This window comes from Petromyzon marinus, chromosome 4, assembly GCF_048934315.1.
Source record: "Petromyzon marinus isolate PM22_M1 ecotype Great Lakes invasive population chromosome 4, UKy_Petmar_22M1.pri1.0, whole genome shotgun sequence".
Taxonomy (NCBI): domain Eukaryota; kingdom Metazoa; phylum Chordata; class Hyperoartia; order Petromyzontiformes; family Petromyzontidae; genus Petromyzon; species Petromyzon marinus.
In genome coordinates, this window is record NC_133670.1 from 21326500 (window position 1) to 21353081 (window position 26582).

A 26582-nucleotide genomic window follows, 5' to 3' on the forward strand; every position below is an offset into this window, starting at 1 on the left:
AGGCCACTCCAGGACCTTAATGTGCTTCTTCTTGAGCCACTCCTTTGTTGCCTTGGCTGTGTGTTTTGGGTCATTGTCATGCTGGAATACCCACCCATGACCCATTTTCAATGCCCTGGCTGAGGGAAGGAGGTTCTCACCCAAGATTTGACGGTACATGGCCCCGTCCATCGTCCCTTTGATGTGGTGAAGTTGTCCTGTCCCCTTAGCAAAAAAACACCCCAAAAGCATAATGTTTCCACCTCCAAAGCATAATGTTTCCACCTCCATGTTTGACGGTGGGGATGGTGTTCTTGGGGTCATAGGCAGCATTCCTCCTCCTCCAAACACAGCGAGTTGAGTTGATGCCAAAGAGCTCCATTTTGGTCTCATCTGACCACAACACTTTCACCCAGTTGTCCTCTGAATCATTCAGATGTTCATTGGCAAACTTCAGACGGGCATGTATATGTGCTTTCTTGAGCAGGGGGACCTTGCGGGCGCTGCAGGATTTCAGTCCTTCACGGCGTAGTGTGTTACCAATTGTTTTCTTGGTGACTATGGTCCCAGCTGCCTTGAGATCATTGACAAGATACTCCCGTGTAGTTCTGGGCTGATTGCTCACCGTTCTCATGATCATTGTAACTCCACAAGGTGAGATCTTGCATGGAGCCCCAGGCCGACGGAGATTGACTGTTCGTTTGTGTTTCTTCCATTTTCGAATAATCGCACCAACTGTTGTCACCTTCTCACCAAGCTGCTTGGCAATGGTCTTGTAGCCCATTCCAGCCTTGTGTAGGTCTACAATCCTGTCTCTGACATCCTTGGAGAGCTCTTTGGTCTTGGCCATGGTGGAGAGTTTGGAATCTGATTCATTGATTGATTGCTTCTGTGGACAGGTGCCTTTTGTACAGGTAACAAGCTGAGATTAGGAGCATTCCGTTTAAGAGTGTGCTCCTAATCTCAGCTCATTACCTGTATAAAAGACACCTGGGAGCCAGAAATCTTTCTGATTGAGAGGGGGTCAAATACTTATTTCCCTCATTAAAATGCAAATCAATTTATAACATTTTTGACATGCGTTTTTCTGGATTTTGTTGTTGTTATTGTCTCTCACTGTTCAAATAAACCTACCATTAAAATTATAGACTCATCATTTCTTTGTCAGTGGGTAAACGTACAAAATCAGCAGGGGATCAAATACTTTTTTTCCCTCACTGTATTATGGTATTATCTTACTCCCTTGGGAATTATATTTGTGGCTAACCAATCTTTGACACAAGCTTGTCTGTCTGTGTGTCTCCGTGTCTGTCTGTGTGTCTCTGTGTCTCCGTGTCTATGTTTTGTCTCTCTCACATTTAGCAATCTTTAGAAGAACGTAATAAACCAGGTGGGGTGTTGACTGTTGTGTTGTATTGCATTATATTTCCAAGTTTACTATGTTTGTTTTCTCATTCATTTGTAACGGATGGTTGCTTGTTGCAATCGAAACGTCGTATTCTATTATTTTTAATTTAATTTAGACGTGACTTTACCGAAAGGACCAAAGAGTAATTAAAATGTTTAATAAGCTTGAGAACAGAGATGTGTATATGACAATACGGGGTATGCCACAGATTAAATGTAGAGTTCTGAAAAATAATAGCAAATATATAATAGCTGAACCAAATGTTTAAAGTTAGTTATTACTTGTAAAGATTATTTTGGGACCTCCTTTGCCAGTAACAAAAAAAAACCTATTATCAAAGATTATTTTGTAAATCCATATGAACACGTTTCACAGAATTACACTGTTTCAGAGATTGTTTGTAACTGTTGTTAAAGAAACTGTTAGTAGGAATCCTAAAAATCCACGAAAAGGTGCATTTTTCTTTATATTATTTCTAGGTTGCTAAAACAAAAAAAGATAACCCCGCACGACTGACTGACGGGCAAATAACAGCGTGTGTCCCTAGCAATGCAACCCCGCACAGAAATGCGCTTGGCACGTGCATGGTGGCATTTTGCTTACGTCAGCGAGCAAAGGTAGGAAACCGTAAAGAAACTGGAAATGACAGGAGATGGAACGCACAAAGGGCGTTTTGCCTTTCCTATAAATAGCCTTCAGGCAAACCAGGTACGTGGGAGTGACGTCAGCATCCAGGAATGTTGCGCGTGGTGCACGCATCACCTGTGCGTTGGTAAGGTGAACCCTGCCCACCCCTCCCCCACCCCATGTATTGTGTAGCTACACACATCAGTAGGTGTCGACCGCGAGGGGAACTTACATTCCTCGAGCTGGATAATATCTGGGTTTATTTATGTAGGCATTTGTGAACTTTAAGGCCTATTGTGTGCTTGTGCATACACAGATACACTCGCACGTACGTCACATAGGTACACATGTGAAATCTTGACTTAAAACTTTCGAGACTGCAGGAATACATATTCTATGGGTGTTTCGGTAAAGCCACGTAAAAAAATATCACGACGTTTCGATCGTGATATATTTTTTTATTATTTTTCTATCTACGTGGCTTTACCGAAAGACCCATAGAATATACATAATCTGCCTTAGTACCGGATCCAAAGCATCTTTTCTAAAAGGCTATGGATGTCAAAGGGCTTTCATATAAATAAATATTGCGATTGGAAGTGCCGGTTGTTTATTTTACTCTTTCTATCTTTGAGGCACGTGACAATATATATTGTGCACATTTGAATTCAGAAAGTTTTGTGTTTCTGGATGTTGTGCGATGAGACCTGTGTTGTCAATTGCGTATTATCAATATATTTTGAGTGGCGGTGGTGATGATGATTCAATCACAATACAATGGGATATTAAATCAATGTTCTACAGTGCTGTACGTATTAAATCCTTAACCATTGTTTTGTTAGACGCAGAACATCATGTATATACGAGCTTATTTTCCCGCCCTAGGACGGAAGCTGTAATATTTACGAAACAATTGAGCAGAGTATAATTGTATCTTGTGTAAATTTAATGCCAGTGAATCTTGCACAAAACGAAGTCATCAAATACTTCACTGCATTTCACTGTATCACTGTATTAATGGCAGTGATTCTTGCACAAAACGATGTCATAAAACACCTCGCTTCATATCACTGTAGCACTGTATATAAACTGACCTTCAATTTGTTCAAATTCACTGCTCTGATACTTTATTCTCTTCTGCTTTCGGTCGCTGGGGTTGAAATAAATTGGAAATCGATGCAATATCTGGAAAATCACCGAGAAATGTCTATTTTACCATAATGTAGAAGCATAAATTAGCTTTACCTTTTGTCTCAAGTGCTGAAGAAATAAACAAAGACACCAAATCCACTTTGTTGCTGCGTAGAATTCTTTATTAGATTCATTTTTAAAAGCGAATTTGCGTGAGTGTAAAAATCCACCCGCTCATGAATATTAATGACGGGGGGGGGGGGGTGCGGCAAGTGGAGTGACGTCACGCGCGTGACGCACAAACAAACATTATTGGCTCATTATAGTAGTAATTACTCTGTCCTGTATATACGATCCAGTACATTCATCAGCTACCAGGATCAGTTTTTTTTTTACAAATTCTTCTAAATAAAACATTGACGATCAAAATTGTTTCAACTGCGCACTCCTAAATCCTTAGATCTTGTTACTCATTTTGATAACTTTGAACGTTGTTGTTCATCTTTGTGTATGCAGGACAGCAAAAGGAACCGGTTAAACCAGACCATACCCAGCCTCACAATAGCGACACGTGGATTGTTTTATTGCTATTTTTACGTACCTTAATTTCAGTTCATGGGCACTGTGTAGTTTAATTGTCAGCAAAGTGAAGCACGCCCATACATTCTGTACAATACTTGCATAGTTAACACTGTGTGACTCTGCTCGAAATATCAGATCAGCCGTTGAGATTAACACGCGCAATGGAGACGCCTGCTGAGCCCTTCATTTTATGGTCTTACAGTAATTGTGCAGGGTGGGGGGGGGGCCCAGTATTTATCTTATACAGTCCACTATTCGAAAATATGTAGGATAAAACTATGTAAAAAGGGGGGGGTGGGATGGAGCTGTGGTACAGCGGTGAGCTCGCTGCATTGTGAATCCCAGTCAACCGATTTAAATTCCTGTTCACAGATAAAATCCGTGGCAAAGTTATACAGTATCAGAATTGGCCCTGCTCTTGCCCCACCTTCACCAGTCAGCGTGGTGAAGTATGGCCAAACTGTCCCCATGGCTGACATAGCGTGGTGAGGCCCTCATCCATTGGTGGATTGAGAATTATGAATGAAAAAATAATTGGATACACTTTATGTATTAAGCGTCTTCAGGTTAAAATGAGCAACAATTCAACCCCAGTGTATATTTTTTTATTGCCAGTGCTGTGCTCTACATTTTTGGTGAGCTCATGGGCACTGACCCTAAAACCAACGACTGTACTGTATAGTTCACACTTCCTTTATTTCTGTAGTAGTTGTCGTCTGGAGAGACTGTCTCCCATCACAGGACGGGGACATCAAGAGACATTAAGCACGACCATGATCAACGCTCCGTAATGCTCAACATACAGTGACTGTAGAGATGCTGACTTTTTAAATAATACAAAATGAAACTCAACACATTCGTCAATAGCACTGCCTTGAATGGCAATATGTATTACGGCCAAAGACCCTTTACGACTGACATGGTGTGAGGAGGGATTGAGAATTGCCTGGATTTAGATTGAAATTGTACAAATATATTTAATTGGATAAACAATTAATGTGCCTTAAGGTTAAAATGTGCAACAATGTGTGTGCTATCAAGAAAGGCCAATGCCTGAAATATTCCCGATATTTTTTCTTTCCTTTTAACGAATATATAGAGTTATTTTTTTATGAATTGTGAGTGTTGCAGCACTGCAAACTGCAGCATGACCAAATAGTTTTGTTGACTTTTAAAATGCTGGACGTACAACCCTTTGTGTGAAGAAGCCACACCTTTTGGGTCACGTTGGGTTGTTTGGTCAGTGCAGTTTGTGAAGGAAGTGGGTGCTCAGGGCCCCATGTCAGATACCACTCGGCGTTGGTGTTAGCCACGACCCGGGAATCGAACCGGTGGCATTAGCCATGGATGCCAGGTTCACGGTGTCATGTGCCAATCTTTGCATCACTTGCTTTGACCTTTTCAGAATATGGGTTATTCCATCGTTAAGGTTTGAGTGACGTCAGTAATGTTAAGCACTGCTGTACAGCGTCTTCCTGAGGAATTTAGGTTTTTTTTTTTATTCAAGATGTAATGTCTTCGTTCCTTTTTAAATTTAAAGATGTGATAACCCAAAAAAAACTTACGGATGTAATGTCTTATCGCAGAAATTTGATGCAGACATGTAGTAAGAACATTTTTAGGAATGTTTTCATAGCTTTAAGTCAACATTTACGTTTTAGAGAGTTAAACTGGGGGGGGGGGGGGTCACGAGACATCTAGACCACCCTGTACTACAGAGTATTGTTTATTCGCCCCTCATAGGTGCTTACTAAGAGCACTTGCCCCACCAGTCTGTTAGGGCTATACAGGGGGTGGGGATCATTGTCTTTGTTTTGTTTATTCGGGAACAATGACAATGCTTTGCCAATGGCATTTACCGGTCTCCAAGCTCAGCTCTCTCTCTCGCAGTGATTCCTCAATGCTATTACATTACGGTATCTGCAGGTGACTAAAACAGGTACGGTTTATGTTTATGCATGATCTACTTCCCTGCACGCAAATGCAGTTTAACACGTAAGCGTTCACAAGTCACGGAAGCCGTTGTTTGTTGTTGTTTCCATTCATTCGTCGGTAACATTGGTTTCATTAGTAGGTGCCTATCCCAAAAGGACCGAAACGACTTTGAATACTGCTGTATTACAAGACTGTAGTGTTACAATTTGCAGGATCTCAGGAGAAGAGATATCACTTCCGAGGTTGTGATTGTGATGGGAGAAACCGAGAAGGGGGGCAATGTACAGGTTTGTACGAATGGTGTTTCCTTGCTGGTGAAGTAAAATGTTTGTAATTGTTATGTTTTACAGATTCGTCCCCGTTGCTCCTTGACATGAAAATTGCAGAGCCCAAAGCCCAGGAAAATGTGAAGCAAAAGGTAAGAAATGTGTACACTCACGTCGGACACGCGCGCACAACACATGCCAATATCTAACCTTGATACGTGCGGTTTGTATGCGTATCCACCATGGGTGAAATGTGGGTTGGTTATTCTTGCATTGAACCCTGTCTTGTACATATGGCATACTTAAAGTACACAGCATGTAACCCAATGACTAGTGATTCCAGTTGTTAATCAGCACAAACTGGACGTTTCTGTCGCAAATATTTTTTGTACGTTAACCGAGACGATTAAAAGCGGACATTCTTTGCTGCCATGGTGACAGGTTTTTTTGACATTTGCTTGGACCAACCCACTTGGAGGCGAAATATTTGCAGGGCCATCACTTTGCGTTTAATAATCAGGGAGAGGTCTCTCCGAGTCAAAACCGCTGGAGCTTGCTTTGTAATTTAAAGTATTTGGTTCGTTCAGTTGAATGCATTTTAACAGCACACTACATACTTTTCAAGTGTAATGCCGTATAATGTAACCACGGTGATTGCCATGTTGTACACTGAACAAGTGGAACAAGTGAAAGGATTACGGGTATTTTACATGCTCATCTGAGCGATATATATGACATTCTTAACTACGTTTCAAATTCGAAATTAAGTTTAAAATTCGATATACATGCCAACATATTTACCCTTCAGTGTTGTTAACAAAATACATTGTTAAATAAATTTCTGACAATTCACATGTACTGCACTGTTTTTATAATGTACATATACTGCAGAAGATTTCATTTGGAATTTAAAAAAACCCACTTAAATAAACCTGCACAATTGTTTCACGTCTCTCATTTATGAGTCTGCCGCAGGAGTAACATTCCGTCTTAAACAGATCAATATAAAAACAAATATTGCAGTACAGACTGTGTATAATCTGTGCGTGATATGGTGGGTTGGCACAGGTGGTGACATCGGCCAGTCAGTCAAGCCATGGCACCTGCTGAGTCTGTCCTGTGACCTCTTGCCAGTGGGCGTTTGACGCGTCACATGGCCTTAACGTGCACGTAGCTTGGCACAAGCGCCATGGTGTCATCACCGCCACTTAGTCGCGAATGGCGGTTGTTGTTGTTGCTGCTCCTTTGACGAGTCCACAGAGAATCCCACTTGCTGATGAAATTGCCACGCATGCTAACTGTTTGTACTTATCAAGAGCAAACCCCCTGCCCCACACCTCCTTAATCCCAGGCTGTTGACGAACAAAAGTTGGCCAAATCATTGCGTTCTTGCCTTTCTCCGCCGCAGATCGATGCTGTCCGTGCAATATTTCCCAACCGGAGTAAGAATGAAGTTGTTCTGGTGCTGCAGCACTTTGATTACAGTGTGGACAACGCCGTGCATGCCTTTCTCGAAGGTAAATTGTGCCACACCTCGGCACAGCAGGGTCTGAATTTCCCACCCATGCTCATTCAGTAACCCCATATTGTTTTTATGAATCTACAAATCTGTTTTCATTTTCAGTTTAACACCAACGCTTTCGCGACCGATATTATCCATAACCTGTTGTATATATTGTGGGTTTATGCTTCAACACATCGGTGTGCTGTACTAGTAACAAATTGGCATGTTTTGTTTACGTGACAAACTTTACTAATTGGATGCGCCGGGTCTTGGCGGGTTTAACGACAGACACTTTTATACTTACGCGATTTAACCCAAAAATCTCTTCCTGATTTGAATTGTTTAATGTGGGTGGATTGACCACACTAGAATTGCTAGGCGACAGTCATTGTTTCAAAGAACGTGTGCCGTTGTGAAACGACTCTGGAGTGCACGCTTTGGGGCAAGTTAAATTCCACCGGGTAAAATTTTTGCCACTAGATGTTTCTGCATGTGTTCAAAATATTATGTTGCTTAAAGGAAGCAGTGGTTCCAAATATTACGTTGCTTGAAGTAAGTGTTACGTATGAAAACGGACACAACTGAAAGGAGAGCGACGTCTTTGTATTCGTTTTATGATTTAGTATTTTTCTGAACTTTGGCTTCAGTCAATACTCATTGTAACAATGTCAGCTATTGAGAGCATCTTGTCTCCATCCATCATTGCTCCATAGAGTTGAACACAAATGTCACAAATGTACATTTCCTTTGCCTTTATCTATAGTGCTGTATTACAGTATATATTCGTATATATTTATGCTTCTACCAGCTGTTTTTCCTAAACTGGGTGCCACGGTGGTGAGGTGTTAACTCCCTCTCCTGGTATACAGGAGGTTATGGGTTCGATCCCGACTCTGTATATTTAGAGTTTGCATGTTCTCCCCGTGGTCACGTGGATTTTTCTCCGAGTCCTCCGGTTTTTCCCTCCACATTTAGAAACATGCGTTTAGGGTATTTGGCTGCTATAAATTTCATTTGTGGCCAGGTCGCTTCTGAAAAAGAGCTATAGCTCAGTGGGCCTTGCCTGGTAAAATAAAAAAAATTGTTTAGTTTTAACTCACACGCAGTGCGTTACCCTGCGATATCTGCACTGTGGAGCCTCTACATTTACAAAACTAAAGTGTTTTTATCTAAACATATGGGTCTCATCTGTTCATGGGATGGGGATTCACGTGGGGGTGAGTGTGAGACCACTGGTTCAGGAGTTATTTGTTAGTTTATGGTGTTATCTTGTATTTTGTTCATGTCCACACGGTCAGCATGACTTTTGCTTTTCCAATAATTGACTCTACGCAACAGTTCAAAAGTTAATCTTGCAGTACTGCACAAAGAATGCAAACTGACATTTTACTCGAAAATAATAACAGTGTAAGATCAGAAGAGAACTGTCCAAGCACTGCCATGTATCACATCACAATGTGCTGTGGTTGCAAAATTAAAGGGGTACATATTTAATTAAATGCTCAATTAATGTCCTATTTATGTCAAAACTGCACTGCCCAAGTACGCATGGTAAAACCCTATTACTGACATGGTATTGGGAGACCTTTTTTTCCATTTTGTAGATTGAGTGGCTGGAGTAAATATATATTTTATTAGATATGCATGTTTGTGCTGATTTAAGGACAATTTACTGTTGATGAAGTGATTCTGTGACTGAGTGTGACTGACTAGTATTTATTTACAACTCCAAAACTTCAGTTTCAGAGCAGCAGAAATGTAACTTGTTATGTTGTAGATTACATCGATTCCAAAAACTCTTGGTCACTGTATATTTATTTTCTGCAACAGGAAATGTCTCAGAAATTCTGGGTGCCTGGAATATGACAAAAAAGAAGGTATTTATATACTAGTAATATTCTTGACCCATGTCACCTATTAATTATGTAATAACATAATATGTTGGAAGATGCAGTATGTTGGTGTCGCATATCTGTCAACCCCTTATCAGTGCCTACCTTATTACGGACCAATTCAGGCCTTATTGCTCACCCCGTGCCCTTATAAATCTCAACGTTCATCCTACAATGTCCCATCACAAGGGAGAAACACAAAAATAGACAAAAACGTGTTTCTCCCATATTGATTCGGGCTGTACTCCGTATGGATCTGAAAACTCAATTTCCCTGTACAAGAATACGGGTACACCTTATGGGTTGACCAGGTATGGTGTTGTAACCGCGTACACTTAATATTTCTGACTCTGAATGCAGTGAAAGTACGGTGCTCGCTCACTTTGTTTTTATAGACTCCAAAAAAGAAAAAAAGCAAAGCTCAAGACGACATAGACGTGCAGAATCCTGAAAGGGCTGAGGCAAAGGTGCCGTCTCATGCTTCTGCCACGGAGCCTGGGGCATGTGCAGCCGAGGCAGCCAGCGAAACTTGCTCGGGTGTCAGCGAGCACAGCAGCGTTTTTGAAGCGGGCTGTGACGGTGCCTTGAAAGACGGGTTTCTGCAAGACGCGTTGCTTTCGAGTGAAAGGAGGAGTGGAACGGGTGTCGATTCCAGACATTCGTCCTTTTGCTCGGAAAGAGACCATGTGGACAGTGGTTTCCTGGAGAATGGTTCTGATCAGCAGCCGGCGAGCCAACCATTCAACTCTGCACCTCTCTCTCCAGGTGAATAATGATAATAATGCTCTTATTTTTTCATGTATTTGTGAGTTGATCCGCAATTGGTATTCATTCTTGTTGAGTCTGAAGAGGCCAGCGCGCACGGCTTCAGGAGTAGCCTGGTGAATATTTGAACTGCCGTCAGCGAATTATCAAAGTGGCCGGCGTCGTTCTAAGCAATCCATTATATAATTATTCAATGTAGACTCACTGGTGAGGTAAAAAATGTTTTATGAAAATATCTTAAAAGCATTATTTCCCGCGGTGAACTTCGATGATAATTGACTTAAATTGCTTTGCTTTGGCAGGTGCGAAGAAAATTCATTTTCAGGAGCAAGTGTATCATGGTTTACCACAGGAATGTTCCAAAAGTCCGATGGGCCAACCTGAAAATGCTTTTGACATTAGTAACAGTCGTGGAGTAGTGTCAACGCATAGTTTAATTTGTTCATCCACTTCTTCAGACAGCCTGCCTGGTGCCTCTCCACAGCGTGGGACTGTGAATCGCCAAACTGAAATAAGTTTTACACATCATGATGACAGGGAAACTACTTGCTCGTCTTTTAAAAGCAACTTAAGTGCAATAAGCAAGCATAGTAGCAGCAAAGTACCAACTGACAAGTGTAGTAACTCTGATGCAACAAAGAAGACCAGCAATTTAGTCGAGAATCATCATAACTGTCACATCTCAGGGCCTGAGTCTAACATTGACAGTGTGCCACCAGTTGCCAATGTGGGATCACAAGGGCAGCAAAAAAGCAATTTAGCTCATAAAGAGCAAACAGATATCAAAGTAGGTGTGGGCGACAAAGGAAACATCACATCCCTAGCAGCAGATACCAGTGGCGGAGTTTTAAAAACCACAGTTAATCTTGACAAACATTCCGCTCCTCCAAGTGCATGCAGGGAGCAGCCTGGCGGTATTGGCACAACCATAACATGGGAGGACCAAACTAAGGGGAGAGACGGCAACTCAAATGATATTTTGGGAAGGGGAATAGGTGTTGCCAGTGACATAGAGAGGAATGGAAACTCACCTGCCATGCCTTCCGCTTCGTCGACAGGCACTGTCCACGTGTTTGGCCCGGCAGACATTTATAGCAGAAGGGAGAAAATGTTATTAAAGCGCAGCGTTAGTTTGGGTACACAACGTCAGGAGAATGGTGATGGAGCAGTTGGAACAAAAGTCCAGTTAGACAGGAGGAGAAGCAACCCAGCGAAGGTAGAACATAACTCTCAAGTATTTGACGTCAATTATGGCTTGGAGAAAAAAGCGACTGCTATGAGCCTCGGGGACATCGGTCTGAACTGCACAAAAACGCCGATCCAGAACAACAGAGACCCTGATGGTGCAGAACAGTCAGGTGCAGCTGTAGCTGCAGATGCACCTGACCAGGGTAGAAGGGACAGCCAGACTGGTCGAAGGGACAGCCAGACTGGTAGAAGGGACAGCCAGACTGGTAGAAAGGACAGTCAGACTGGTAGAAGGGACAGTCAGACTATTGGTCAGGACAGCCACTCTGTTAACGGAGATACCCAGCCTGCTAGGGACAGTCAAAATACCAGAACAGATAACCAACCTACTAAAAGTGACACTTCATCTCTCAGAAGAGACAGTCAAACTGCTATACAGGAGAGCGAATCTGGTCATCAGGGTAGCTCTACTGACCGGAGGGACAGCCAGCCTAACAGAAGGGATAGTCAGTCGTCTAGAAGAGATAGCCAACCTTCCAGAAGAGACAGCCAGTCTGCTGATAAAGACAACCAAAGTAATCGTGGGGATAGCCAATCTGCGAGGCGAGACAGCCAGCCTATCAGAAGGGACAGCCAGTCTACTGATAAAGACACCCAATCTGCGAGGCAGGACAGCCAGCCTATCAGAAGGGACAGCCAGTCTGCTGATAAAGACAGCCAATCTGCGAGGCGGGACAGTCAGCCTATCAGAAGGGACAGCCAGTCTGCTGATAAAGACAGCCAATCTGCGAGGCGGGACAGCCAGCCTATCAGAAGGGACAGCCAGTCTGCTGATAAAGACAGCCAATCTGCGAGGCGGGACAGCCAGCCTATCAGAAGGGACAGCCAGTCTTCCAGACGGGACAGCTCAACTGCTAAACAGGAGAGCCAAGTGGACAATATGGAGAGCGACGTCTCGAGGAGAGACGACCAATCCGAGAGGAGGGACAGCAGCCAGTCTGACAGGAGAAACAGTGCAAGTCAGAGGAAGGAGAGCAATGCAGACAGAATAGATAGCAATACGGGAAGAAAAGGTAGTCTTCCTGGCCGAAAAAACAGCAACTCTGGGCGTAGGGACAGCGGTCCCCACAGCAGAAGGGACAGCAACCCAGATCAAAAGGATGGCAAAGGTGGGAGGAGAGACAGCGGCGGATCCAGCAGAAAAGAGAACCGGAGAAGGCCAGGTGCGTTGTTTCCTCCGCATTGTGAGTAGAATTGTATGGAATGAAAGGACGGGTTTCACAAAACACTTTGAAACAAAATTTTCAGTTTTTAGCTGATGATAACAAACGCTTGAATGGAAACTGTTATTTTGAAGATACAAAAAGTGACAACAAGCTGCCGTTCTTCTCGTTGTTGTGTATTTTACTCGGATTTAATGAAATATTCAAATTCCCAATCTATGGCCATGACATTATATTTTATTATCACGTATAGATAACACTATGTAATGTTTGCCTTCGGATATCGTTCCACGCTGTTCAAGCGCAGGCATCACTAAAATACACATCTCAAATTCCCATGCTTTGTCCCAAACTGTTTCCTCGATTAAAATGCTCATTTCCGATGACAGGCATTGCCAGTGCAACCACATATCAGGTTTCTCGTTGATTGTTGTAGTGTTCATTTACCAAATGTATAATTTAAATATTTTTCTTGTATTTAAATGTGTTATTATGAATGATTCGTTTGTTTTATACCAAAGACTTTAGCAAAGTTTAAGCACTGTATGGAAAATATTGCACATTCGGTGTTCATTATTGAAAATGTGTGATTGGCACAATTTACTGTCTGTTGCTTCTTCAATGAATAATATCACTTCTACTAATATTTCTTAAATATTAAATAAGCAATTGCATACTGTAGTACATAAGGCATATCCTGCACATAATCACGGTAAGTAGAAGGCTTCTTTCATGTGACGGCCAGCTATTTAATTAATTTATATAATTGTCATTATAGGTGGGAACGTAGAAAAATCAGTCAAGGATCTTCAAAGGTGTGTGGTATCATTAAACAGATACCAAACATTACTCAAGGAAGAAGCAGAAGGTTCCACCAAAAATATAAAGGCAGCATTTTCTGAAATAACTGATTGGTAAGTGAACTTGTGCAGCGTGGGTTTGAAAGGACTTTTGACTGCTAAGAGATGAATAAAGAAACACGTTTTTCATCATCAGTCTGTTCCTATTCTTAGTTCTCTTGCGTATTTCAATAACTGGTGAATGCCTCCCCACACGATATCATGGGGGTTGTGTGACAATACTTCACCACGCTGGTCAGTTCAGGTCAGGTGCCTCAGAACTGGTTTATCAATCACTCGTCACTGATGTTAGCCATGTCACGTGTGGTGGGACGAATTGTGGGTACTCCCACCTCTTCCAAGACGTTTGGCTAGCGTGGAAGAATAGGCCCAAATGTATGTACTATATGTATGTTGAACTTCTTTCACACCGTACATAGCCAAACGTGCTAATCAGAAGCGTGTGGGTAGGACAACAAACTAAACACGAAAAGCAGTTCTAAAGAAATTAGTTTTCAATCTAGATTTAAGAGTGCATGCCTCCAGTAGCTTCCTAATATTGGAAAGGAAGAGCGTTCCAGACAACTGCAGAAGCACATCTGAAAGCACGAGATGCAGTGACCATCTTGATTCGATGGTTAGCCAAAAGCCAATGTGAGGATGGTTTATGCTCCTTGATGCGATCAGCAAGGTATTGTGGTTCAAATATTATGTAGAGGGGCTTTCTAGAGCTCCCACTATTAGAGGCCCTTCCAGCAATGGCCTAAGCAAGCAAATGCAGAAAACTCCAAATGTAATTGGCCAAACATCCAGATGTGCCACCCCACTGAAAGAGTTGGCTCAGTGGGTATATTCCTGGGTTAAAAGGAAATCCTGTGCAACTATTAAGACGTATTGCTTGTGTTTCTGACTTCAAGGCTCATGGACAGGGAGGTGAGCATCTTCACAGAGCTTGATAAAGTTAAACACGAAGCGAGTAAGTGCTGCAGCATGCATTTGCATCAAGAACACTAACTAAATGCCAGTTATATATAAATTGCTGAGCAAAAGAGAACGGTTTAAATGCTGCTATCATCTATATGCCTTTTCAAGATAAATTGCCTACATAAACAGCCAATGTAATTACCAGAATCATCGTTAACACTGGCAAGAAGAAAAATAAATAATATGCTAATAGTTGGGGTAGTATTTGTTTAAAGCAGAAGGTGGGCAGGCAAAATATTGAGTAACTTGCTCTTAATGGTTTCAAATAAAGAGCCAGTGACGAATTAATGTACTAAATGGCTCGATAAAATTACTTTTAAACATAGTTTTAAAATATTATGTAATTCAAATACATTTTGAAATATGACCTATTCATTTTCAGTATTTCTTGGACCAACTAAGTTTTTTTTTAAATTTAGCTTCAACCGTGGCCTGATTTATCTCTTGGCTGTGTTTTGACATGTTTGTCACGGGTACCCATTTATCTCTGTAATGTCCTTGCAGTGAGCATACTAAATGCAAGGCAAAGGAAAGCAACTGAGCTGAAAAAACTCTGTGACAAGAACAATGCGGCCCAGATGTCTGATGCATATCTCACAGATCTGAGGGCTGAGATCAAGGTAAAGCAATTAACTTCAAGGCAATATGGAATGGGGCATGGTGTTCTCAATAAACCGCCTGTATTATATTTGAACTGTGCAGCTAATGAGCACACTTACAGCAGTGATAATGCTGATGTGTTTTAATTAGCTTTGAAATTTCCTCCATTTTGAGATCTTCATCCAGCAGTAGATTGACAAAGGGGCGGTACATGTATGTGGTTTTCCATTGCATCACTGCACAAGGAATTTACTATTGCTGTTTGTGATTTTCAGAAATTTGTAAGTGAGCGTAAATATGATGAGGACCTTGGCAAGACGGCTCACTTCATGTGGGACAGACAAGCCGTCAAGAAAATGATTGACACCTTTGGAAACAGTAAGTACTACATTTAATACAACTACTGCTACTACCGTATAGGTTTTCACAGTAATGCTGCATAGCTCTCCGATGTGTTATTTTCGTTGTTTACTGCATGCTGCTTGGCACGATATAAGTTCAGTCCTTCAGCAACTGAATTCAGTTCTTGAAGAGGCTGCCAGCAAGTGGAGCGAACCATCGGGCCTCATGGATGTGGAGCTAAACGTCATACAGTAATCGCTTCGAACAACAAGCAGTCCAACCATAAAACACGTTGTTAAACTCGACGAAAAAGCTGCGTGACGATAGGTGTGACTGCGTATTTTTTTAGTTCATTTGTGGTGCCGTACAGTGCAATTCAGAAACCCAGCACATTTAGTTTTACCAGGGGTGTGGCGATGCCTGTTCCTTTGTCATTTATCCATGTCGTGCAAGGATTGCTGGACTATTTTTTTGAAAGAGGTTCGACAAGTTGAATGAGGTTACGATTGAGCGCAATTTTTTTACGCGCTTTTATTTAACTTGCCCTGTTGTCTGTTTATATTATTTAAAATATTTTACGCTTAATATCTTCGGATCTACGAAATCTAACGTCGTGTCACGTGACCATTCAAGTTTTAATTTAAAGAACCGCTCCCAAGTCCCACCAATCATGGGCCTCTGTGTTTTTTACTTATTTTTTTATTCCACTATTGCAAATATATTACAATTATCCAGACAATAATTAACTATTAATAATGAACTATTATTGTCTGGATTGGAATCTTAGAATGAATATGTACATATAAAAATTATGTTTGCAAGATTAAAGTTAAATAAATAAAATCTGGTAAAAAAAACAAGTGTTTCAATGCACACACTTTTATTTGCACTCAAAAATAGAAAATACATTCTTTTGACCCCAGAATTTATGAAATTTTAAGTGCTGAATAAAATTGGGTGGCTTGCATTGAAAAACTAGTTTATTACCAAAATGTTTTAACATGAAATCACCAACGAAAAGTTGCATACATTTAACAGGTCCCGATCTTTAATGGAGTTCTGTTCTAATGGCGTCTGGTAAACTAGCAGCATTTGTTCAACCAGCCTGATTCTACTGATAAGGTTGAACAGGGTCCAGAGTTTGCCTGCTTATTCAAATGCTGCTGGACAATAATTTCCCTGAAAGCCAATAGGCCTATAGAATAAAAAAAACATTCTCATTTATATCTGCAGAAACAGAACGGCATTCTGTTTACGTATGCTCTTTCCCATACATAGTGGCTGTAATGTTGCAAAAAAACTACGTACGTCTTTATTTTCAGAAAATATGATTGAATATTTCTCTGTTTGCCAGTCACCCATCCAAAGTTTGGACACGCGGTGCCTGTCTCATTACCAGTGGATACCCTGCTCGAGGCCAGCACTGTTCACCAATCTTCATGCACTACCCCATCCCAAAGCCATCCCCTTTCAGCTCAAACTCCTACTCAGGTGGCAACGCTTACTCACAATAGTCCCCATCCAGTTCAACAAAGTCCTTCAGCTGCTGCCCAGTGCATTCCTCCTGCTGCTCCTCCTGTTCAGCTCAGTCCTGTCTCCATCACGCAAGGCAACTCTGTGGCTGCTTGTCAAGGAATTCCTGTTGCCAATTCTCAAGTCATGTTGGGGCCGATTAAAAAAATCTCTGAAGCTAATTCTGAACAAAGTAACGTAGCTACTACTCAACACAGGCATGCACCTGTTAATCAAAGCTCTCTGACCAATGCACAACAAAGTAGTGTAGCTACTACTCCATACAGGTCTGCACCAGTTAATCAAAGCTCTGTGGCCTATGCTCAACAAAGCAACGTAGCTACGACTCATCACAGGTCTGCAGCTATTGCTCAACCCAAGTCTGCACTTGTTCAAGAAAGCCTAATGGCCACTACTCCACACAGCACTACACCTACTACTCCACACAGCACTACACCATCTACTCCACACAGGACTACATCTACTACTCAACACAGCACTACACCATCTACTCAACACAGCACTACAACTACCAAGCCACACAGCACTACACCTACTACTACACACAGCACTACATCTACTACTCCACACAGCACTACATCTACTACTCCACACAGCACTACATCTACTACACCACACAGCAGTACACCTACTACTCAACACAGCATGACAGCTGCTACGCCACACAGCACTACACCTACAACTCAACACAGCATGACAGCTGCTACTGAACTCAGTGCTACAGCTACTACTCAGCGCAACACTAAAGTTGCTATGCAACACTGCACTGCAGCTGCTGCTCAGCACGGCACAACAGCTACCTCTCAACAGAGCCTTGTAACAAACAAACACAACACGGAGCATGCCAAACAGCAGATGTCGATCACAATGGCTGGTGAAAGAAGCAACCTTGTTAGTGCCACGCAGAAATGCTGCGTAACTCCTGCTCACGGTAGACCCACGACCGTGGCATCGGTTGAAAGGGATGCACCGCAGAAGGGCGTCGCAGCACCTGTCGAGAGCAAAGCTCTTCTTGCAACGCCTTCTCAAAGCAGCCTCGCCGGTACCCCTGCGAGAAGCTCTATCGCCGTTGGGAGCAGTCCAACAACAGCTCACGTCAGCCCTGCGACGACCGGGCACAAAAGTTCCGTGACTGCCGCCCAGGCGGGCTCTCGGACTATGATTTCAGCTCAGAATGGTCCACTTGCTGGTGCGCAGAGCTGCTTGCACAGCGGGAGCGCGGCGTCGGACGCATCCCAGGCCGCCACAACGGTCTCCGCTACCCCAGCAAAGGTACAAGCCCTCTTGCAAGATAAACACGTTTACATTTGTTTTTTTTTTTAAGTGCGTTCACCTGAGTTTTGTCATCCGATTTCTCCATTTCATATTCTAGGGCTGCATGGTGGGTGGGCAGCAGAGGACAGATGCACCAACATCCATTGATCTGTACTTTCTGTGTGCTCCCCCCTGTTTATGCATTCCCACCCTTCACGAACGTGCGCTATCCAGTGTGGTGAAGTATGGTTAAATAACCATAAAACAGTGTAGGAATGCCTTCAGCGGTGGATTGACAAAAAGGGCTGTACATATGCATGTGTTCATTTATGTTAAGAACTTTTGTAATGTTTGTGAAAATTACTTATCCTTGACTTTGTCATTTCACTCGCTCGTGTGTTGTGGCTGAATTCTGCAGGTGGGTGTGGCTAGACTCACGCATCGCACTGGACCCATACTCGGCTACAGATCTGGCTCGGCCACCAGGGAGGGCATGACGAGCCATCAGCACAATGGAATGCCAATCCTAGCCAAGAAATCTCCAGTCTCCAAAACTGCACCCTTCAGTGTTCCAATCACAACACTCATGGCCAGTCCACCTTGTGTTTCTCAATCCACAACCTGCACCAATGCCCATCCTTCCAGCTCCAGTGAAGCCAACAATAAGCCTCGTAGAACTGGACCCATCAAGCCCAAGAAGCCTAGTTTGGATGCTACGGCAACAGTGCCTTCTGGCCAGGCATTGCAGAGTCCAGAGAAAAGTGCTTCTACGGAGAAAGATTGTCTTCTGCCTGTGGTGGCTCTGCCACAACGAGAAGGTAGACGATCAAGAGACACTCTGAAGCCGCCTGTTTAAAGGCCCATCATTGTCTTGCCCTGGTGTGTGGGCTGCATGCACAGGGACATGCCCGAGTGTCCTGCAGTGAGCTCTACGGAAGCCTAAATGTAGCCTTTTCTCATGAAGCAATCTGCAAACACTTTTCCGCCTGTTTTGGGCTCGGGCATTTTATTTAGAGATCATAAAAAATCTTGAACATCTTTTACAGTTTTTTTGGGGAGCGACTGATTTTAAATCAATCGCCTATTTAAGATAATGCTTGAGGCACTTCACGTAAACTGCATAAATTATGCGTCTCACCATTTTTAGTTAAACAAATGTAATCAACAATGTGAAAGTATATGGGTCGTATGACATTGTAATTTTAAATGTGTGATTTCATCTGCATTGTGATGTATCCAAAGACATGTTTACGAAATAAATAATATGTTAAATATATGTTAACTGCTGTACAAACATTGTTAACAATGTAACCATTGTACAGTATTGCCAAAATTGAAGATGTATTATTGTGGTAACCACGATTATAGACTTCTGTTCTCTAAAGATTAGGGGGTAGTGGAGAAACAATGAAAAGTTGTACTTTAACATTTTGTTCTGGAATGTGCCTTTGTACAAAGACGTTTATGCTGCATTTTAATGACCAATTGTAAAGATGATCACGTATTTGAAATGTTTTAAATTTGTACTCAAGGAAGGTGATATTCTGGTTCGACTAAAATAGTTTGTGATGATGTTTACTTTCACTATGATAACGAGGTGTTGAAATATGGGTGAATGAAACTGCTTCTGTGCGAACGCATTTGTATCGTGGGATTACGGTTGATCTACTTTTATTTAAAAAAAAAAACCTATTAAATCACAGATGGAGAGTGTATGAAAAGGCTGTGTGAGGTCAGCTACCACGTGATCCTGCACTCTACCTTGTGACGTCACTGAAGCGATACCTTGCTGACTGTAACATTGTTAAGATTTAAAATGAAAGACACGTTTAGTGCGTGTTTGAATTGCACCGTTTTTTTAATGGCTAAACATTTTGAGATGTTACGGTAAGTTAAGTGTATGTGGTCAAATTATGAATTAAAGTACAGTACACATCTAAAAAGCACCGACTTCATGGTTTGGCACCTCGACACCCGAGGCGCGCGTGAGTATTGCTACACAGTTCATCATTAAAACAACCCACGTGACCAGAGGCAGCTCTGTGCACTTGCATAACACCGTGCCGTCAGCACACGATGTTGCATTAAGCGGTACACGTCCCCATCTATGGGTGACAAATTAATTCCCTTGAGGTGCTTTGCCTATGGCCAAATCATCCTGAATGAGCTCGATATTATCACATCTCGTAAGCTAAGCAGTGATGAGCCCGGCTGGTGTTTGGATGGTAGACTGCCTCGGAATACAAAGGGCCCGTCCATAAGTGACGACACGCGATTTTGGACGATTTTTGACCCCCCCCCCCCCCCCCATCGTCACGGTGTCACAAAAAGTCAGACCCCCCACTCAAATATGACGTCACAAAGCTCTGCCCCCCCCCCCAAAAAAAAGAAAAAGCATCATTCAAATCGCTTTAAACTATTGTCATTCTAGTGTATATTTAATGTGCCGCTGCACTCTGATGTTATATGAGAAAACATTCATTAAAAAGTCTATTTAATTAAGTAGAACGTGTTGTCTATATTTATTTAAAGTTGCGCATTTTGTTGTGATGTCACATTTCTCAAACCCCCCACCTCGTCACACATCGTCACAAATGTCTGACCCCCCCCCAGGTGCGTGGCGTCATTTATGGACGGCCCCCAAGGCATTTGAATAAAAATCATTACATTAAATGTTTAATGTTCAGTATTTGCTCGCTCTTGAAAACAGAATGGCTCGGAGGCGTGAGATACCACAGACAAGCGGGAAAGGCAGTCGGGTGATGAGCCAATGCCAAATTCTACCACCAAGCTCTGCAATCCTCTACGTATTAAGGTGTTATTGGTTAATTGAGTGTTGCTATGTTTTCGGAAGAAACCAGAGCACCTGGAGAAAACTCATGTATGCGAGGGGGCAACACTATCCCATTCAGCTGGACATTAGTCCACACTCGCTGTACTGTCATCTGGCAAGACAGGGAGGGTATGGCAACCTCAATGCCCATGGGAAGGAAATTTCACAGCAGTTGTACGATCCGCCAACCCTTGCTTCCAGTGCTGAATTACAGGCGTGTGCCCCCACTGCCTCCCGGTGGTGGGTGCAAGGTGGCCAGACGATGGAAATGCAGTAAAGTTTATACTTTAATACATTTGTGATGAGCTTTGAGTATTACCCTCCTGTATGCGTGGGGTTTTTTTTATATAGTTACTGCGATTTCCTCCCACAAGTTAAATGCTCACACTCGAGATTGTCTAAATACGGTATCTCAATGCAATAACCTCTTGAATACTAGTATTGAGATTTAGCGATGCTTTCCTGGGTAATTAAAGAGGTTTGTTATTGGTCAAAGACGCGCGCCTAATCATTGGAGACTTGCAATTGCAACACGGCCCACGGGGACTCTTCATGGAGCATCCAATAGCACAGCAGTAACAAGGCTAAGATAAATTATTTATGCAATGTGGTGGTCACATTACATGGCCATGTATGCATGCTGGAAACTGCCTTACTGATGGTTGCGTGAACACTTTGGTGTAGTTCATTAAATTTGTTTCCAGCTTCCAGACGTGTTGTAATGGGGTTTCTTATACACATATTGCTTTCATTGCCTTTAGGTAGATGCTAGTGGGGGACTCCACAGTGGAAATGCAAGCCCTCTCTAAATACATGCTCCAAGAGGCGTTGATTAATGGACTGTACTGATGAATCCGAATTGTGATCAAACTGGTCTCTAGTTTTTTTACTTAAAACTTTCGTGACTGCAGGAATTCATATTCTTGGTTCTTTCGGTAAAGTCACGTAGATAGAAAATAACATAAAATGAAAGTATATATAAATAATAAATAATAACATTTTAATGATAAAAGCAAAAAACCCACGACGTTTCGATCGCAACACAAGCGATCTTCATCAGGCGGAGAGTCTATCTTGCCGAATGTAATTTCTCACTCGTGCACGGGGCTGATGCTACCGTCAATCCCTTGGGGAGGGGGGTGGCGTCAGGTTTAGTGGTGGCTCTTGAGGTGGCTGAGGAGTCCCAATTTGTGGATCCGCAGATCTCTGAGTGCACGCCGTGGTCCCAGATGGAAGTGGAATCCGCGGTGCCGGGGTTGGTTTCCTCTCCCTGTCTTCTTTGGCGACGATCCGAGACGTTAGGGCTCTACGTGAGGCCGCGGGCCCCGGTGGATGTAGCGGCGTCTCCCGAGGCGGCTGCAGCCTGCTGCTCCTGCCAGTCTTGAAGGCTGACGCTCGATGTGCATCTAATTTAACATGGGGAGAGGGGGGGGAGGCACTGCACCTTTCGGCGCTTGCATCCTCACCAAAGCAGTGTTTTATAACCGTGCAGCGGGCTCTCGCCAATTCAATGGCCTCTTTGAAAATGAGTATATGACCTTTGTTAAAAGGCACTGATTCACCAAAGTGTGCAACTGTTGGTGACGCAATGTAATTACAGAGAATTTCAATGGCTTTGGACATTCACTTCAGACACTTTAAAGATCTGGGTAATCATTTATGTTATCATGAAGTGCCTTTTTACTTCGGCACATATCAACTAATTATATATATAAAAAAAATTGTCTACCTCTTCTTGATAAGAGAGAACTATTCATAAAATACCGTGGTGTAGGACATACTGAAACTAGATTATTTCATTCAGTTTCCTGTATGTGTCACACTATTAACCGATAACACAATTAAGCCATACATTCAAAAAATATAATTGCCTTCAAAATTACACCCAGTACGTATAATTCGGATGATTTTGACTGAGATCTTTATTTTTATTTTGGAACTGCCCTATAGAATATTAAAAAGTACAAAACAAATACTGCACAGTTGTACCAGTGATGGTCAATGTGTTAAAAAGTACCATGTACAATTTTACAATTACTTGGTCATAATATTTGGAAAACTATATTCCAATTTTTTTTATAGAAATATCTTCACTTCTGAAACATCTAATTGTAATGCGCAAGTCCTTATACGTATCCCTTTTTCAAATGTTTAGTTTAATTAAAAGTTTATGGGGTTTTGGGGTTTACATTATTTAAGGCTTTGGGTAATGGAACTGTAAAGAGAAAGTCCTATTTATGCAAATATATGAAAAATAATAATCGGTTTTACTCTTTTTGGCAATAAAACAGATGTTAAGATGTTCAAACACCAAATAGATATATTTTGCAAGGCATCAAGTCTGCATTAACCGCACGTGCTTGTGGTGAACATGCAAATAAAACGTGCTCTGATAATAAATGGGCATTGTCTTTGAAACTGTTTGGCCTACACCAGAGACAGCCTTCTTTATGGCCCAGTCTCACCAGTGTCAGACCATAGAACGGCAAGAGGCGACCAGTACAAAGACAATGCCACTATTAGCGCACTTATAGCTCGGGGTGAGCAGCTGTATCGTGGGACCATTTTTGCAAGTATCAAAGTATAAAAAGTAAGAATAAGTTTTACCCTTCAGGGCAATGTTCTTTTTGCATGTTCACCACAAGTACTGTGGTTAATGGCAGACTTGATTTCCTGCAAAAGGTATCTAATTGGTGGTTGAACATCTTAACACCTGTTTTATTGCCGGGAAGGGTAAAACCGATTATTATTATTATTTTTCATACTTTGAAACTTGCAAAAAAGGTCCCATGTTATGCAAATATGTATGTGTCAATCTGTATTTAAGAGGGATTCACTGCAGTATACAGGACGAGCTCGTAGAGGTCAACATTTTCTTTCTAATTAGGCAAATAATATCTATCAAAGAACAGAGCTTTCTTAGCTGTCTATAAAAGCCTAAAACTCTGTATCCAAACACCTGGATATGCAGTGCAGTAAAAGCCTGATATTACCTGACAAGAAACATAATTAACAGAAAATAATAATAAATTATACGAATATTAATTTTGATTTAAAGCTTTCGTGACTGCAGGGATTCATATTCTTGGTTCTTTCGGTAAAGTCACCACGTAGAAGGGAAACAATAAAATAATAAAAATATAAAACAATAAAATTATCACGACGTTTCGACTGCAACACAAGCAATCATCATCAGGTGTGAAAACCACAGCAAGAACATTTGAAAAAAATATTATTTTATTGTTTCCCTTCCACGTGACTTTACCGAAAGAACCAAGAATATACGAATATAATTTACTTTACAATTTTGATGGGAAGGATCCAGCACTGTGCAACTGTCAATTCCACATTGAAACAGAATACATGTGCACTACTGCGTCATGCTTGACTCTCAATGCCACAGAATAAACAGCAGATGGTGCAGTTATGCTGCACAGTCCAGAGTGCATGCCTGTTTTTCATTTCACGGAATACCTTGGTTACATCAAGTTTCAGATGTTACTCAGAGTACTACTCTAAGAGGCAATAGTCAAGTAATATATAGATTTAGCTTGCGTATTTCAGATATGCACTAAAGTGCACACATAACGTGTAATTCTGCCCCTCAACCAAAGCTGTAATGAACACGATGGCGATGATGCAAATCGATGTGCAAAATATCCTATCAACTGTCGGTGGATTCTTATTATCGGCAGGTTTTTTTTATTTTCATGGATAACATGAGTGACAACAACGTCATTCTATTCGCACGTCGTCTTCATCGTCACGGGAGGTTGATGATTGGCAACTCACAAATGGAATTCATTCGTGAAACATATGGAACCGTAGCCCATGGAAAAGATATAATCTCAAAATTCGTGGAAGGATTTTATGCAGCTCTCGATGTTAAAACAAATGTCATGTTTATCCATGGTTAATTCACCTGGAAGTGGTCTAAAAAATTACATTGAACCTATTTTCAGATGTTAAGTGAATAGCACGGACATGGCCTTTCATCTGCAATTAACACACACACAAGAGGAGTCATCTAGAAATTGACAAATTAGTTTGATCCTATCCGCATATATCCACAGGTGAGAGGGAGGTGATCTTCCTCTAGCACTGCTATCTAAATTTTTTGCAAATGAATTATTCAGAAGTGGTGGAAAATTCATCCTATTCGAGTCAGTCCATGTATACATCACTTGGAAATTGTCTCCTTTATTTTGTGTTTAAAAGGAATCCTCCAGAAGTGGCAGAACATTCATCCGATCTACTATCTTCTCATTGAGCAGAGTGTGAGAGTGCTACCCTCTTTTTGTCGGTGAAAGGCGTGACTCGGAGAAGTGGTGCCATTTTATCCACGTCTTTCTGCAGATATACGCTATTGAGTTATTTTTTGTCGGCAGACGTTTGCCGTTGATCTACATTAGAGATATTTACACTGGCCTAAGCTAATGTTCATTTGGTCATATTGGCATTACTTTCACTGGTTTATAATTGCTCCAATGCCTATCATATGACCTTAATCTCATTATTTTCTCTCCTCCCCATCACCCATCCACTTTTCATATATCTCTCTCTTCAGCCACCCTGATGTGACTTGTTATAAGTCGTAGACGACACGGCTTCAAAAGGAAGCTCATGTACAGGTGACTTAATTCTTTGACAGTACTCAAAGCAGACAGGACAGACATATTTATCTCCTTAGAGTAGGTGGGGTAACATTTAAGTAGCACATTGTACGTAACTTGAGTGCACAAACCCAACAGTTGTATCTTGATTTGAAGTTAAAACTGCTCACTTCAGCAGTTTTTTTCTTGCTGTGGTTGTCCCACCTGATGACGATTGCTTGTGTTGCGATCGAAACATCGTGATCTATTATTTTTCTACCTACGTGACTTTACCGAAAGAACCAAAGAGTACTAACAGTTGTACTTACATGATAATTAAATCAGTCCCCAAGCATAGGTTAAATCTTTCCACAACAAAAGCCAAGGCGTGAGTGATGAACGTTGGTGTCGAGAGAGCTAAATCACTGCCACATACATACCGACGGCGGTTAGATTAATCGAGGCATTGACCACGTCGGCTCTTAATCTTGCCAACTCGAATTGCCACCTTATTCTCTGGTTCTTTCGGTAAAGCCACGTAGGTGGAGAATTTTTTTTTAAAATTAAATCACGACGTTTAGATTGCAACACAAGCAATCATCATTAGGTGTGACAACCACAGCAAGAAATCTTTTTTTTTACTCAAGTGGGAGAGAAGCCAGAGAGTTGCCACCTGTTATGGCTTTCCCAGGATCACTTTTTTTAAGGCAGCTTTCCTGGGAAGTCTTGTGAGTTTTCCCCGAGAGAATGCATTTACATGTGGTTCTACACCCCGCTTCTGGTATCTTGAGATAATATTCTTTTTTTTTTCCTCGTGATATGTCTCAGATTGTTTTGTACCTCGGAGGTAGCGACCCTCCTCGCCACTATGGACATGAGTCGCCGTGGCACGGAGGGCCCTGGCACACCCACACCCGCGCGTGTGTAGCCGCAGTCTGCCGAGCGATGCGAGATGTCGTGACTCGTGCCAGCTCCAGTAATCGATAAAAAAACGAACCAAGGTTTCAGTGTCTCTACTGTTGCAAGAGAGAGAGAGAGATAGAATGCCCCATATTGAACGAGGAGGAAAAAATAATAATGAGGTTTAGAAACAGCGATATTAGCA

The 26582-nt window shown here is 41.9% G+C and overlaps 1 protein-coding gene across 1 annotated transcript in view; it reads left to right on the plus strand.

Annotated features, from left to right (window-relative positions):
• The window catches only part of LOC116938422 (uncharacterized), a 30039-nt gene extending 8444 nt beyond the window's left edge, over positions 1–21595 (plus strand). Inside the window, exons 2-12 of the mRNA XM_032945537.2 lie at positions 6013–6080; positions 7337–7445; positions 9263–9309; positions 9720–10089; positions 10392–12500; positions 13279–13414; positions 14257–14315; positions 14828–14943; positions 15199–15301; positions 16620–18070; positions 18471–21595. Of these exons, the coding sequence (XP_032801428.1) occupies positions 6013–6080; positions 7337–7445; positions 9263–9309; positions 9720–10089; positions 10392–12500; positions 13279–13414; positions 14257–14315; positions 14828–14943; positions 15199–15301; positions 16620–18070; positions 18471–18908 (5006 nt within the window). The 3' untranslated portion in view covers positions 18909–21595. The remainder of the gene's footprint in view (positions 1–6012; positions 6081–7336; positions 7446–9262; positions 9310–9719; positions 10090–10391; positions 12501–13278; positions 13415–14256; positions 14316–14827; positions 14944–15198; positions 15302–16619; positions 18071–18470) is intronic.
• The last annotated feature ends 4987 nt before the right edge of the window (positions 21596–26582 follow it).